We start from the raw sequence: 16,657 nt of genomic DNA on the forward strand, positions 1-16,657 counted from the left end.
ATCCGTTAGTGAAAATTGTTATGCCTTGTAGTTACTGCCAAGAGTTTCAGAATTTTTATTAGAAGTTCCACAAAGTCAAAGGCCTTTTAAGCAAGAAGCACAAAGGAAGACTTTGGGAGAGATGGGAAAAGTGATGTATGTGTTCAGTGGAGAGGATGTGGAGAACAGTAATGAATCACTGGAAAGGGATCCACAATTTCTGGCAAAAGATTTATTTTTTACTGATGTAAGTTTGAAGTGCCATGGAGACATCATTACATTATCTTGGTCTGACCCTTTTAATGACTTAAAAACTGTGAAGTCAAGGAGACAAAGATGATACTTGAAGTCAGAAAAGTAAAACTCTAAAGATAGTGAATTATTGGTAAAACTTAATGCAAAATTACTTACAACTTCTAGTGGTAATAGATAATTTCTTCAATTTAGTTTGTGGTTGTCTGATTCATATAAAATCTTTTACATCAGAAAGATGGAAATATTTCTAAAAGAGCTGATTATACCTTGTATGTGTATACACCAGGGACTCTTAGTGGAGCATCCAGATTGACTTCTTGAACTTGGAAATCCTTATTTTATGCTTGAACTCTCCACACCATTTGACATAGTTGATACTGTTCATCTTGAAAAGCTCTTTGCATTGATTTTTCTGATAGCACATTCACCTGATTTTCCTTTTACTTATGTGGTTGATGTTTGTGTGTTTTTTTTTTAATAATATCTTGCTAACTCCTTTTTGACCGGATCTCTACCTGTATATTGTGCTTTCTCAACTTATAAGATTTAGATAGACTTTTTGCTGTAATAGATGAGGATTCACTCACTTACTTGTTATACCCCTGACACTATATACCTAGAGTTCTTTTATTGATAACTTTGGTAATTTACTATAATTAAATCTCTTATTTCTTTTTCCATCTGCTATAAATATTAGCTCTCAAATTTGCATTATGCAAGATGTGTCTACCCTTTACTTCTCCCACTTTTTTGCATTGCAGCTTTCTATGAGCTATATTTTTCTAGTTTCCCTTGTGATTTCTTCATTGACCCATTGTTTAAGAGTTTGTTAATTTCCATACACTTGTGAATTTTCCAGATTTCTCTCTGTTATTGATCTCTACTCTAGTTTTATTCCATTGTTTTTAGAGATGTTTTATGTGAGACTTGTTTTGTGGCTTAACATATAGTCTATTCTGAAGAATGTATCATGCACACTTGAGAAGAATGTGCATTCTAATGTCATTGGGTAGAGTCTTCTATGTATGTTAGATCTAGTTGATGTATAGTGCTCTTGAAGTCCTCTATTTCCTTATTGATTTTTCTACCTAGTTATTCTATCCATTATTGCAAGTAGGGTATTGAAATCTCCAACTGTGATTGCGGAACTATTGCTCCCTTCAATTCTGTCAGTTCTTGCTTTAGATATTTTGGACATTAAGTGCAATATGTTTATAATTATCACGCCTTCCTGATGGATTGACCCTTTTATTGATATAAAATGTCCTTCTATGTCTCTTGTAACACTTTTTGACACGATGTCTCTTTTGTCTGATATTAGCAGCCACTCTAGCTCTTTTGGTTATCATTTGCATGGAATACCATTTTCCATCCTTCCAATTTCAGTCTGTTGTGTCTTTTAATCTTGTAGATAGCATATAGTTGAGGCTTGTTTTTTTAATCCATTCTGCTAATAACCACCTTTTAGTTGGAGAATTTAATCTATCAAATCCTGATAAGAAAGCACTTAATTCTGTCATTTTGCTTTTTGATTTCTGTCATATATATTTTTTGTTCCTCAATTCCTCCACTATTTTTTTGTGTTCATGGACTTTTTAGTGTGCCATTGTGATGCTCTTCTCATTCCTTTTACTGTATGTATTTCTTAGCAATTGTCTCAGGTGTTACCCTGGGGATTACAGTTAACATCTTAATTAATAACAGTTTAGTTTGCATTAATACCAACTTAGTTGCAATAATATATAAAAACTTTGCTCCTATATAGTTTCACTTTGTTTATATTATTGTCACAAATTTCATTTTTATACATTATGTGCACATTGACATAGATTTATAATTATTATTTTATGCATTTGTCTATTAAATCATATAGAGAAAAAGAAAATTTACCAGTCAAAAATGCAGTTATATTGGCTTTTATATTTACCTGTGTAATTACCTTTTCTGATATTCTTTATTTCTTCATATGGCTTTGAGTTACTGTCTAGTGTCCTTTTATTTCAATCTAAGCAACTACTTTAGCATTTCTTGTAGGGCACATGTACTAGCAATGAACTCTCACAGCTTTTGTTTATCTGGAAATGTCTTAATTTCTCCATTTCATAGTGCAGCTTTGCTGGATATAGAATTCTTGGTTGAAAGTTTTTTCTTTCAGCACCACAAATATGGCATCCTCTGCCTTCTGCGGAGGATTAATTAATTATTATTAATTAAACAAAGGAACTTGGGGGCGCCTGGGTGGCTCAGTTGTTAAGCGTCTGCCTTCGGCTCAGGTCATGATCCCAGGGTCCTGGGATCGAGCCCCGCACTGGGCTCCCTGCTCGGAGGGGAGCCTGCTTCTCCCTCTCCCACTCCCCCTGCTTGTGTTCCCTCTCTCGCTGTGTCTCTCTCTGTCAAAATAAATAAATAAAATCTTAAAAAAAATAAACAAAAAAATTTATGCTGCCTTTACTACATTCCAGTTTCTTTGAACTTCTTGTTTATCTATTGAAAGGAATTTACTCTTCTTGAAGCCTGCTATCTCCCTGACCTAATTTAGTCTTATGATTTCCTTTTGGACCATTGTTTACAGTTTATTATTTTACATCATATTACTAGTAGCTTTTTCTTGCCTTATGTATCTTTCTAATATCCTCAAGTCCTTCTCCAGATGGTAGAGTTACTCAGATTTTAGTCCTGGGCCTTCTTTTCACTCTCTGCTTTCCCCCAAGCATTCTCATAACGTCTTTGCCTTTAAATAACATTTGTATCTTGAAGATACCCAATATATATATCTTCTCTTTTATGGTTTACCCATTTGGGTTGTATTTAAGAAAAAAACAATCCTTTACTACATTGAGATTATAAAAATATCCTCCAATTTTGTCTTCCTAAATAGGTTTAAAATTTCGCTTTTCATATTTTAGTTTTTATTACACTTGGAATTGATTTTTAAGTGAGATTGAGGTCTGATTTGTTTGTTTTTCTCATTAGGAGTAACCAATTGCCCTACTGCTACATACTGAGTGTTCTTTCCTTCTCCCACTGATCTGCAATGCCACTCGGCCTGTTTTATTGACAGTGGGAGAAGTTGGTGGTAGGGTCCTTTAACAGATCTTCAATTAAAGCCCCCGTATTCAGTCTTACTTCTACTCCCATCTTCTATCATATCTACTGTTCTCTCCTTTCCAAAAGTCCTCCTGGGCAGTTTGGCTATCATCTTTGTTCTTGTCCCCAGTGCATATTCCAAACAATAACTTCCTTTGTTTTTCTTCATCATTCAACATTCTTTACTTTCCAGCTTCCAGAAATTTTCTGAAACTTCTTACAGCAGATTGTCCCTCCCCCACCCCCAACTGTTGTACTTGTTGTTATGGGTTTGTATCAGTTCAATTACTTTAATGGGGTTTTAGAGGGAGATTTCAAACACATGTGTTCAGTCTTTGTGCTAGTTTATCTGAAAGTATACAGTGAAATGTTTTAAATTTTAGAAGTTGTGTTACTATATTCTCTATCTTTAAAAATGTAATTAAATTTCATCTTTCTAAAATGATTAAAGCCTTACTCTTTCTGAAGGTAGAAAGCTAGAGGGTCACAAAGTCCCTTCCTTAGGGTTCCAATTTGTTTTTTAATACTACATAAGTTTTTCCATTTTTAACAGTCCCATTTATAGTCTTTAGTTTTTCATAATGCCAAAAAAGTGGCTAATTCAGAGTATCTGTGACCTTTGACCTATGGGTGTGTAACAAATGCCTGGAAACAAGTATCCATGAAAAAATTATAGGCACATAAAGAGAAGAAATTCTGTAAAACTTTGGTATATCCCATTAATGATTTCACTGTTCACTGTACTTGGGACAGCTCTACAGTAAAATGACATATTGCAGGTTTCTTTCCCCTGCCAGAAATGGGAAAGTACTTGGTGTAATGTTTTCTTTGCTTACATTGGATGCATGCAGTGAAGCTGGTTTTTTTTGGTCATTTCCTGTCTATGAAGACTGTGGTACTTTAGCCAACACTACCATAATAAAATATAATGCATAAAATGAATTTCCACACGTACAAATGTTGTAATAGAAATTCATAAAATACGTTATTATAGGAATCAGCACCACTTATTCATTGGGAAAAGAATCTTCCGAAATATCTTAAGTCTTTCTGTTCTAGCTTGTTATAGAAAGCCTAAAGATTTTTAAAAACACACCAGAAAACCCCATAATCCTCTGAAATACTGTCTTTTTTTTTTCCATTTAGGCATTTAAGAGTATATTCATTTTTTAGCCTGGCTTTCAGGGACTCATTACTTTATTGCATTAAATTAATTACCCCTCTTTTCTTAGAGTACTATACTAATCAAGAAGGCATAGAATATTTTTCTGACTCATTCTGTATAAAGATCAAGTGATTAAATGAACACTTGTACTTGTAATTAACAACTTGATTGTGAAGACCTTGAAGAGAATTCCTCTTTGATGGCAGATTGCCTACTGTTCAGTAAATATTTGAGGTGGGAAGTATACGTGGAAATGTATTGGGCTTTATGGGAAAACAAATTTTTTTAAAACATGGATCCTCGATAGAAGAATGCCACATTTCTCAGAGTGTTAACTTAGACTAGACAGGGGTTGAAAACTAGACCACTTGATCCAGTCACCTACTCTAAAAATTTGAGCAATATTTGATGCTTTCCTCTCCTTTATTCCCCAATGTCAGTCACTAAGTTCTGCTTTTATTTTTTCTTAAACATGTTATATCTATGTTCTCTTCTTTTATTAATAATAATCACTAAATTGTATTGAGCTGAGAGCATGAGATATGGTTTTGAAATACTTCCTAGTTTATAACAAATTTGAAAAGATATGTATTATATTCACCATTTACGTACAAGGAACTGAAACTACAAAGAAACTAACTTGCTCCCTAAGTCCTCTGTTTATCAGTGGCAGATCTGGGATTTGAACTAAGGTCTGTCTGGTGTTCTTGCCAATTCCATTTCCACTACCATGACCTCCTTTCTGTTATGCCCTTATATGATCTAGTCAACACCATAGCACTGCTTTTCCTACTAATCTAATCTCTCCATCCAGCCTCTCCTTGCTACATCTTCCACAAAGTTGGCCAACTTCTCTCTCTGAGGTAGCGCCTTGAGGATCAAGAAATGTCTTGTTCATCTTTGTAACCAGCACCAGCACCTAGCTCCATGGAGACACATTGGAGATGCTTAAAAATGTGAATCAAATATGGTCCTGTTACCTTTTTATTTTGCTCTTCTATTACTTTTTCTGCTCTTCAACCTCATAGGATAAAATCTGACTCTTCAGCTTCATCTTCAGCTGCAACTCTTCCATATGTTTCAGTGTTTTAGCCATATTGAAATTGTTCTTACCTGAATATGGTATATGTAATTAGGCTTCTATGCCTTTCTTCATTTAGTTTTTCTTGCCTGAAGAGTGCTTCTTCCTTCTAATTCTGGTGAAATTCTACTATTCATCTTTCAAGGACGAGTTCAAATGCTACCTCCTTTTGAAAACTGACTTCTCCCCACTAGAAGAATTCCTTCCTCTATATTCTCATAGCATATCATTTAAATACTCAGTATATGAAAATGAGCATATTGTATTATGATGAATATATATATTTGTCTTGTTCTCTACCCCCCATCCATATTGGGAGCTCTTTAAGGGCAAGTAAGTCTTAATTTATCTTTATATCCCCAGTGCCTATCATAATACCAGACACATAGTAAGCTCTACAGATAAACCAATTTGTTTGAGAGAGGTTGAGGTCATTTCAGTTTAATTTTATTTCATGTGTTTATTAAATTAATTGCAGAGTATGATTAGAGCAGTTATATTTCTGGGACTATAGCCCTATAAAAGTGAGGAAAAGTTTTGATATACTCAACAGTTGTACATGATCTCTATACTGACTGTCCTTATCAATACAGATGAGGTAGTTGCCTATGCCAGAATCCTTAGCCGTGCCCTGTATATAATGGGGTTTCAGCAAATGTTTGCTAAATAAATGAACTAATGAAATAATATGTGTGTATGTATAACTGCAAAAATGTGGACACACCAACCAAGCATACAAGGAAAACTGAAGGGATAATCCTCAACATGTAAACAAATTTTTAGCAAACTTTCCAAGTAATTTTTTCTGCAAATCAGAGCACACCTTCCCCGAAGAACAGGTTCCTCTACTCTATGTTGGCCAGAGTTTGAGGCGAAACTCATGCCTCATTCAGAAAATAACTGAAATGGGTGAGCTATTGTGTGACCTGTTTAACAGGTGCTACATATCCTGTTGAGAAGGATGAACCTTTCTATAGCCCAGAAAACTCACCATTTGTTTTTTACAGAATGCCCATGTGAAATCTATGTAAGTTAGAGATTACTTCTGCTTTCTTTTGTAACCATATTACTGTTTTTGCTGAGTGTAGGCTTATTTATTATTTCACTTATTTTCCTGATAGTTTGCTTGACAAACCTTTACACAAAATAAATAATCCCTTTCTGATGAAAGACTTTTATGTTGGAGTTTATATTCTTTAACTTTTAATCCTATGGAAAAGAAAAAGAAAGGCAATACACTTCCAAAAGACTATTCATAGCTGTGATTCCCCATCATTTTTACATTAAAATGAACTTGGTTTGCTGGATATCATGGCCATTAGGCATCACTATATCAACTAGCTAGGGTTTTTTTTTCTTGCCTTGAACTTATTTCTTCATTATTTGCCTTTGCCTCACCTGAGAAAACCTTGCTAACCCTTATAATCTGTATCTGTATCACTGATTCTGCCCCTTTGCTGAAACCACAGCTTATAGTCAGAACATCCTTCTTAAGATTCAAGAGACAGTCATTAAAAACTTCGTAATTGTCTCACTTCATTAATTCATTCAAGAAATATTTACTGAACACAACATGTGCCAGGAGCTGTGCTAGATGCTGGATCTACTAATGTGGCAAAGTTGGAGCACTCAAGGATCACAGTGTTTGGTAAGAGAGACAGACAAGCAGGTAATTGCCATGCAGTGTGCTAAGTGCTGTAACAGGGGTGTGCACTCTCTTCAGCAAGCCTTCTATATTTTGGTGGCAGTGAAATAGAACGCCTATTCTTTATCTTATTCCAGAAATTATTGTATGCTTTACATAGCTCAACACAAAGCTATCACACAAAGTACATTATAAGGAACTCTTAATTCCATCTTATTTTTGTTCTGTTATCAGCTTTTACCTTTCTAGGATTATAGGTTATTCAAATACTACTGCTCGTTGAATGTCTAACTGCTGTCATATAATAATCATTGTCTTCAGCACTAGTCTGGCAGAAATAAAGACTCTTTGTATTTTCTTGGTTGCATATTCACTTCAAATTGACTGTTACTACCCAGCTTGTTATTGTATACACAGATGTGTTACAGGTTAACTGGTGCCTCTGTAAGAAGTGTATATAAGTCCAGTGAAACATAATAAACCAACAAGGTAATGGTTTATCAGTCTTCTCCTCCAATACCAGCATTATAAAAAATTTTAGATCTTTAATAATTCATTTATTCAGCATACATTGTGAAAAGCCCATTACCAGGCCCCAGAGCCCCAAAGATGAGAAAATATAGTCTTTAGCCTCAAGGAATTCACTGATAGAGAAGGCAAATTGTAAACATATAATTATGATATAGTAAGAGAAGTGATATATTGGAGGAGTATATAAAAGTTCATAGGAGCACAAAGGAAGGTAAAGTACTAATATTAGTAAGGGCAAATAAATACTGCTAGAAAGCAAAAATAGCAGAATGAAAACAAACAAAAGCCAAGCATTGTTTGAATTTTGAGATTGGGTAAAATAAATAGTTATGTCTCTATTCACAAATCAGAAAATATGAATTGGATTGAGCTATTTCTTTTTTTCTGTGGCTATTATTTGGGTACCTTTTGCAGAAAATGTGGCCCCTACTTTGGAAATAGTAACTATTATCATTTTCAGTAGAGTATGTGAAGTGATTTTGTGTATATTATATATGTGTGTCTGTGTATGTATACATATGTAGAGAGAGATATTAAATAGTGAATTATTTTTCATTTTTTATTTAAAAATGGGGAATAAATATTAATTTTACTGCTTGTAACTGTAGTATACAATTGCAAAATGTCAAACAACAATGAGGCATTCAAAAATAGAAAATCAGAGTTACCCCTTAATCTAGCTTCTGGGAGGTAAACTATTGTTAACAGTAATTATGTGTCTTCCCAAGTGTTTTATAAATATACTTTATATTATATGGTTCTTAATATAGAAATAGTATTCTGAAAAATGGAGGGTTTTTTTTGCTAGACAGTGGAATACTTTTTAGATTAGGAAAACATATTTGTACTAACATGAAAAGATATCCATGATATACTAAATCGATTGTTTTAAAACTAAATAGGATATCAATTACCTTTAATTGATATAAATAATTTGGGCTTAAAGTGGTATCTTTTTGTTCACATGTGCCCTTTTTGAATTAAAATGTGTAGCTAGAAGAATACAAAACGTCCCAATATTCTATTGAAATTTAATCTTTGGTGCTCTGGGTTTAATTATTGAAACAAAAAAAAAAGAATATAAAATTTCAAATACCTTTGCCAACAGGTTTTTATTGTCTCTTATTTACTTTTCATAATAAGACTTTCATTTAAAATTGTATGTTGCATTTTCCAGGTCTCTGGACTCAGGACTCACCAATGCTTTACAGGGTTTATCTGTCACAGATACACACCTTGTTGAAGTGGATGGGGACACACTTTCCCTGTATGGCTCAGGAGCACTGGAATCTCTAGATCGGAATTGGAGTGTTCAAACAGCAGGAATGGTGACAACAGTGTCCTTCACTTTCATAGAATTTGATGAAATCGTCCAAGTGCTTCCCAAATTGAAGATTAAATTTCCTAATTCTCTGGTAAACATTTCCTTTTAGTAGTATATTTGAATTACTCGCAGTCATGACTTGTGTGTTCAGGCCAAAGACCTGTTTTAACTTTTATTTATGCAGTTTCTATCTGGCAGGGAGACTAAGCTTTTGTGTTGATTTTCTGGATCTGGGATTTAAATTAGTAGTCATAAATGGCCTTGCAGTTTTCTGTTAATATTAGAAATTATCTCTCTATAAAATGATTCTTTATGGAGTATAAAGGACCAATATAATTTTATTCAAATTATGTATTTCTACTTTATAAAGCATTCATCAGGACCTCACCTAATCCCTATATTATGTATTCGTTTATTCTATCTGTTATTAATGGGACATGTATATTTATATATAATTCTTACAGTAGTCCCTTAACAACATTTAAAATAATTTTAATAGCTCATTTAAAATTAGTTTGAGAAGGGGAAATGGTGGAATAGGAAGATCCTAAGTTCACCTCATCCTGTGGATACAGCTAGATAACACCCACATCAGTATAATAACCCAGAAAATGACCTGAAGACTGGCAGAACAGACTCTCCACGACTAAATGTAAAAAAGAGGACACATTGAAGAGGGTAGGGAGGGCAGAGACAGGTAGGAAGATAATGGCAGGTGCCATTTTCCTCTCCCACTCCACAGCCTAGATACACAGACACCTGCAGGAACTAGCACAATACCAGCACTCTCCACCTAGCTTGTGAACGGCATGCCCCATCCCTGCAGACTTCTGTGAACATGCCCCCTCCATCCTCGCCTGGGCAGGAGGTTTCCTGAGTGGCTGCAGGTCCCCTCCTGCAGTGGATGGATGCAGACCTTGCTGGCACCATGAGCCCTACACCTGCACTCTCCTGTGGGACCTGCCCCTTCTAATACACCCTTGACCAGAGCCCATCCAAAGTGGTGCCACAACCCTGGCACTGTGCAAGCAGCCCCAAAATGGGACAACACCACTCTAAAATGACTACTGCCCTGGGCAGAGGGGAAGATAACCATACACACCAGTCTGACTGTGGCACCAGCAATGGGCTGGGGGCAGATATCAGGTCTGACTGCAGGCCTTGCCCACCAATGAAAGCTTCTCAGAGGACAACACAGGGAAAGTACCCTGCAGTTCAGTGCTACTGCATCTCTGGCAGACACCTGGTCTGACTCAACTCAAACCCGTGGTGGCCCCAGACAGGCAAAGAGAGCCTTTGCAGATGGCTGGACTGAAGGCAAACACAGCTTAGCCACAATAGTAGGGCACGTATGCAACACACATAAGAGACACCACTGAAACACTGGGTTCTGTGGAACAGGGGACATTGCTCTGCAAGGGCACTACAGGCCCTCTTCCTAAGGCTGCTACTTTCAAGAGCAGGAGATGAGCTGACTTTTTCAACACACAGAAACAGATGCAGAGAGTTGGAACAGGAGACAGAAAAATACTTCCCAAATGAAAGAACAAGACAAAATCACAAGAGAGCTAAATTTTTGAAATGGAGATAAGTAATGTATCTGATAGAGAATTTAAAGTAATGGTCATAAAGATACTCATTGGACTTGAGAAAAGAGTGGAGGACCTCAGAGAGACCCTCAACAAAGAGATAAAAAACATAAAAAAAGAACCAATCAGAGATGAAGAACTCAGTAATTAAAATTAAAAATACACTAAATGGAATAAATAGTAGACTAGAAGAAGCAGAGGAACAGATCAGCAATCTGGAGGACAGAGTAAGGGAAAACAATCAGCTGAACAGGGGAGAGAAAAAGAATAATGAAAAATGAAAATAAACTAAGGGAACTCAGCAACACCCTCAAGCATTAATAACATTCACACAGTAGGGACCCCAGAAGAGGAAGACAGAGAAAAGGGAGCAGAAAATTTATTTGAAGAAATAATAGCTGAAAACTTCCCAAATCTGGGGAAAGAAACAGAAATCCAGATTCAGGAGGCATAGAGAGCCCACAGCAAAAGCACCCAAGGAGGTCCACCCCAAGACAATAGTAATTAAAATGGCAAAAAGTAGTGGTAAAGAGAGAATTTTGAAAGCAGCAAGAGAAGAGAAAACAGTTACGTACAAGGGATACTTGTACAGGACATTTTTTCAGCAGAAGTTTTGCAGGGCAGAAAGGAGTGGCATGATATCTTCAAAATACTGACAGAAAAAAACCTGCAATGAAGAATGACCTATTCAGCAAGGCTATCATTCAGAATAGAAGGAGAGATAAAGAAATTCCCAGACAAACAAAAATTAAAAGAATTCATCACCACTAAACCAGCCCTACAACAAATGTTAAAGGGGACTCTGAGTGGAGAGGAAAGACTATAAGCAGGAATAAGAAAAGTAGGAAGCACAAAAGCAGTAAAATTAAGTATATCCATAAAAGTCAGTCAAAGACTCCAAAGAAGGATGTAAAGTATGACACGAAATACCTAAAATGTGGAGGGGAGAGGAGTAAAATTTTAGTGCTTTTATAATGGGTTCAAACTTAAGGAACCATCAACTTAATAGAGACTGCTATATGTGTAAGATGTTATATATAAATCTAATGGTAATCACAAATCAAAAACCAGTAATAGATATGCAAAATAGAAAGAAATCCAAGTATATCACTAAAGAAAGTCAGCAAACCATGAGAGAAGAGAGCAAGAGAAGAAAGGAACAGGCGGAACTACTAAAACAAATATAAAACATGCAACAAAATGGCAATAAGTACTACCCATCAATAATTACTTCAAAGGGAAATAGACTGTGCTCCAATCAAAAGACATAGGGTGATGGAATGGATAAAAAAGCAAGACCCATCTATATGCTGCCTACAAGAGACTCTTTTCAGATCTGAGGACACCTGCTGATTGAAAGTGAAGGGATGGAAAAGCATTTATCATTCGAATGAAAGTGAAAAGAAAGCTGGGGTAGCAATACTTATATCAGACAAAATAGACATTAAAACAAAGACTGTAACAAAAGACAGAGACACTATACAATAACAAAGGGAACAATCCAACAAGAAGATGTAACAGTTGTAAATATTTATGCACCCAACATGGGAGCACCCAAATATATAAAGCAGCTAAAAACAAACATAAAAGAAGTAATCAATAGTAGTACAATAATAGTAGGGGACTTTAACACCCCATTTACATCAATGGATAGATCATCCAAATGGAAAATCATCAAGGAAAAAGAGGCTTTGAAGGACACATTGGACCAGATGGATCTAACAGATATATTCAGGACATTTCATTCTAAACAGCAGAACACACGTTCTTTTCAAGTGCACGTGGAACTTTCTCTGGAATAGATCATGTGTTAGGCCGCAAAACAAGTCTCAACAAATTCAAAAAGACTGAAGTCATACCATGCATCTCTTCTGATCACAACACTACGAAACTAGAAATCAACCATAAGAAAAAATCAGGAAAGAACACAAATACATGGAGGTTAAATAACATTCTACTAAACAGTGAATGGGTCAACCAAGAAATCAAAGAGGAAATCAAAAAATACGTGGAGACAAATGAAAATGAAAACACAGTGGTCCAAAATCTTTAGGATGCAGTAGTAAAAGCTGTTCTAAGAGGGAAGTTTAGAGCAGTACAGGTCTACCCCAGGAAGTGAGAAAAATCTCAAACAACCTAATCTTGTTGATGGAAAAGGAGCTGGAAAAAGAAGAACAAACAAAACCCAAAATGAATAGAAGGAAGGAAATAATAAAGATTAGAGCAGAAATAAGTGAAATAGAAATTAAAAAAAAAACCAATAGAACAAATGAATGAAACCAGGAGCTGGTTCTTTGAAGAGATCAACAAAATTAAAAAACGTTTAGCCAGATTGATGAGAGAGAGAGAGAGAGAGAGAACTCAAATAAAATCAGAAATGAAAGAAGAGAAATAACAACTGAAACCAAAGAAAGAACAAAAGATTATAAGAGAATATTATAAAAAATTATATGCCAACAAACTGGATAACCTAGGAGTAATTTATAAATTCTAGAAACATATAAACTCCCAAAACTGAATCAGGAAGAAATAGGAAATTTGAACAGACCGATTACCAGCAATGAAATTGAATCAGTAATCAAAACCTTCCAACAAACCAAAGTCCAGGATCAGAGAGTTTCACAGGTGAATTCTACCAAACATTTATTTTTATTTTTTATTTTTTTTTAAAGATTTTATTTATCAGAGAGAGAGACAGAGGCAGGCAGAGGGAGAAGCAGGCTCCTTGCTGAGCAAGGAGCCCGTTGTGGGACTCGATCCCAGGACCCTGGGATCATGACCTGAGCTGAAGGCAGATGCTTAACCGACTGAGCCACCCAGGCGCCCCTCTACCAAACATTTAAAGACAAGTTAATACCTATTCTTCTCAAACTATTCAAAAAAATAGAAGAGTAAGGAAAGGCTTCCAAATTCATTCTATGAGGCTAGCATTACCCTGATACCAAAACCAGAAAAAGACATACAAAAAAAGAGAGCTACAGACAAATATTTTTGATGAACATAGATGCAAAAGTCATCAACAAAATACTAGCAAACCAAATCCAACAATACATTAAAAAAATTATTCACCACAATCAGGTGGGATTTAATCCCAGGATTGCAAGGGTGATTCTACTGAATCACAGATCAATCAATGTGATACATTACCTCAACAAGAGAGAGGATAAAAATCACACGATCAGGGTGCCTGGGTGGCTCAGTTGGTTAAGCGACTGCTGTCAGCTCAGGTCATGATCCCAGGATCCTGGGATCGAGCCCTGCATTGGGCTCCCTGCTCAGCAGGAAGCCTGTTTCTCCTTCCCCCACTCCCCCTGCTTGTGTTCCCTGTCTCGCTGTCTCTCTCTCTCTCTGTCAATTAAATTAATTAATTAATTAAATAAAATCTTTTTTAAAAAATCATCATTTCAGTAGATCGAGATAAAGCATTTGACAAAGTACAGCATTCATTCATGATAAAAACCCTCAACAAAGTAGTTGTTATACCTTAACATGATAAAGGCCATATATGAAAACCCATAGCTAACATCATACTCAATGGTGAAAAACTGAGAGCTTTTCCCCTAAGATCATAAACAAGACCAGGATGTCCACTCTCACCACTTTTATTCAAGAGTACTGGAAGTCCTAGCCACCGCAATTTGATAAGAAAATAAATAAAAGACAACCAAATTGGTAAGGAAGAAGTAAAACTTTAACTGATTGCAGATGCCATGATACTACACATAGAAAACCTAACAGACTCCACCAAAAACTACTAGAACTGATAAATGAATTCAGTAAGGTTGCAAGATACAAAATCAATATACAGAAATCCCTTTCATTTCTATACACCAATAATGAAGTAGCAGAGAAATTAAGAAAACAATCCTATTTATAATGGCATCAAAAAGAAGAAACTATCTAGGAATAAATTTAACCAAGGAGGTGAAAGACCTGTACTCTGAAAACTATAAAACATTCATGAAAGAAATTGAAGATGACACAAAGAAATGGAAAGGTATTCCGTGTTCATGGATTGGAAGAAAAAATATTGTTAAAATGTCCATAGTACCCAAAGCAATCTACAGATTTAATGCAATCCCTATCAAAATACCACCAACATTTTTCACAGAGCTAGAACAAACCATAAAGAAACCTAAATAACTAAAGCAATCTTGAAAAACAAAACTAGAGGTATCACAATCCCAAAGTTGTAGTAATCAAAACAATATGGTATTGGCACAAAAATACACACATAAATCAGTGGAACAGAATAGAGAGCATAGAAATAAACCCATGATTATATAGTTAATCAGTCTTCGACAAAGGAAGCAAGTATATGCAATGAAGAAAAGACAGTCTTTTCAACAAGTGTTGGGAAAACTAGACAGCTACATGCAAAAGAATGAAACTGGACCACTTTTTTTTCTTAAGATTTTATTCATTTATTTGAGAGAGAGAGGGCCATGAGTGAGAGAGCAGCAGAGGGAGAGGGAGAAGCAGACTCCCCACCAAGTAGGGAGGGGAGTCTGATAAGGGGCTCGATCCCAGGACCCTGAGATCATGACCTGTGCTGAAGGCAGCCGTTTAACCAACTGAGCCACCCGGGTGCCCCAAAAGTGGAACAGTTTCTTACACCATAAACAAAAATAAACTCATAATGATTAAGGACCTAAATGTGAGACCTGAAATCATAAAAATCCTAGAAGGGAACAAAGGCAGTAACTAAATTCACATTGGCTGAAGCAACTTCTTTCTAGATAGGTCTCCTGAGGCAAAAGTAACAAACAAAAGTAAAAATAAACTATTGGGAATATATAAAAATGAAAAGCTTCTGCACAAAAAAGGAAACAATCAATGAAACTAAAAGTCAACCTACTGAATGGGAGAAGATATTTGCAAATGACATCCAGTAAATGGTCAGTATCCAAAATGTATAAGGAATTTATACAACTCAACACCAGATACACAAATAATCTAATTTAAAAATGGGCAGAAGACATGAACAGACATTTCTCCAAAGACAAACAGATGGCCAACAGACACATGAAAAGATGCTCAACATCACTCATCAGCAGGGAAATGCAGTAAAAAACACAATGAAATGTCAGCTCACATCAGCAGAATGGCTAAAATCAAAAAGACAAGAAATGGGGGCGGAGCAAGATGGCGGAGGAGTAGGAGACCTGGATTTCGTCTGGTCTCAGGAATTCAGCTGAATAGGGATCAAACCATTCTGAACACCTACGAACTCAACAGGAGATCGAAGATAAGAAGAGTAACAACACTCTGAACAGAGAAGCGACCACTTACTGGAAGGTAGGACGTTCGGAGAAGTGAATCCGAGGCGATATTCGGGAGGATAGACGGCGGGGGAGGGGGCCTCCGTGGGCCGCTTCTGGCAAGTGATAGAGCCGCGGAGCACAAAATCGGACCTTTTAGAAGTCGGCTCCGCTGAGGGACGTCGCTCCAGTGGCTAAGCGGGAGGTGGAACCCTCACGGGACAGTGTGGTCTCAGGACCCTCGGGGTCACAGAAAGACCGGGGGTGCCTGAGTGCAGCAGAGCCCCCGGGTATCAGAGCGGGGAAGCCGGGTGCAGAGACGGAGCAGAGACGGGGGCTCTCAGCTCGGGGTGGCCATAAACTGTGATCCGCGGCCCAGTCGGGCCACTGCTCCTCCAGCAGGGACCCAACAAGCGGCAGAGCCAGGGAGACTCCCCTTCCTGCCCCGGGAGGAGTGGCGCGGAACTGCACTGCAGGGATCTGCTGGGTTTGGAAACTCCACGTGCGGTCGGGTGCCAGACATAGAGACGCTCGGTCAGAGGCCGGGTGAGCACGGAGTGCAGCCGGAGACCAGGGAGACGGGAGTGACTGCTTTTCTCTGGGGGTGCACTGAGGAGCGGGGCCCCGAGTTCTCAGCTGCTCTGGGCGGAGATTGGGAGGCCACCATTTTCACCCTGGTCCTCCAAAGCTGTACCGAGAGCTTGCAGGGAACAAAAGCTCCTGAGAGCAAACAGGAGCAG

The 16,657-nt window shown here is 37.0% G+C and overlaps 1 protein-coding gene across 1 annotated transcript in view; it reads left to right on the forward strand.

The window, feature by feature from the left end:
• Positions 1-16,657, forward strand: part of LRRC49 (leucine rich repeat containing 49) — a 172,436-nt gene that overhangs the window by 124,608 nt on the left and 31,171 nt on the right. Inside the window, exon 13 of the mRNA XM_028100496.2 lies at positions 8,921-9,158. Coding sequence (XP_027956297.1) covers positions 8,921-9,158 — 238 coding nt within the window. The remainder of the gene's footprint in view (positions 1-8,920; positions 9,159-16,657) is intronic.

This window comes from Eumetopias jubatus, unplaced genomic scaffold (genome assembly GCF_037043125.1).
Source record: "Eumetopias jubatus isolate StellerSeaLion01/CBP00866 unplaced genomic scaffold, mEumJub1_p1.0 scaffold_7, whole genome shotgun sequence".
Lineage (NCBI taxonomy): Eukaryota > Metazoa > Chordata > Mammalia > Carnivora > Otariidae > Eumetopias > Eumetopias jubatus.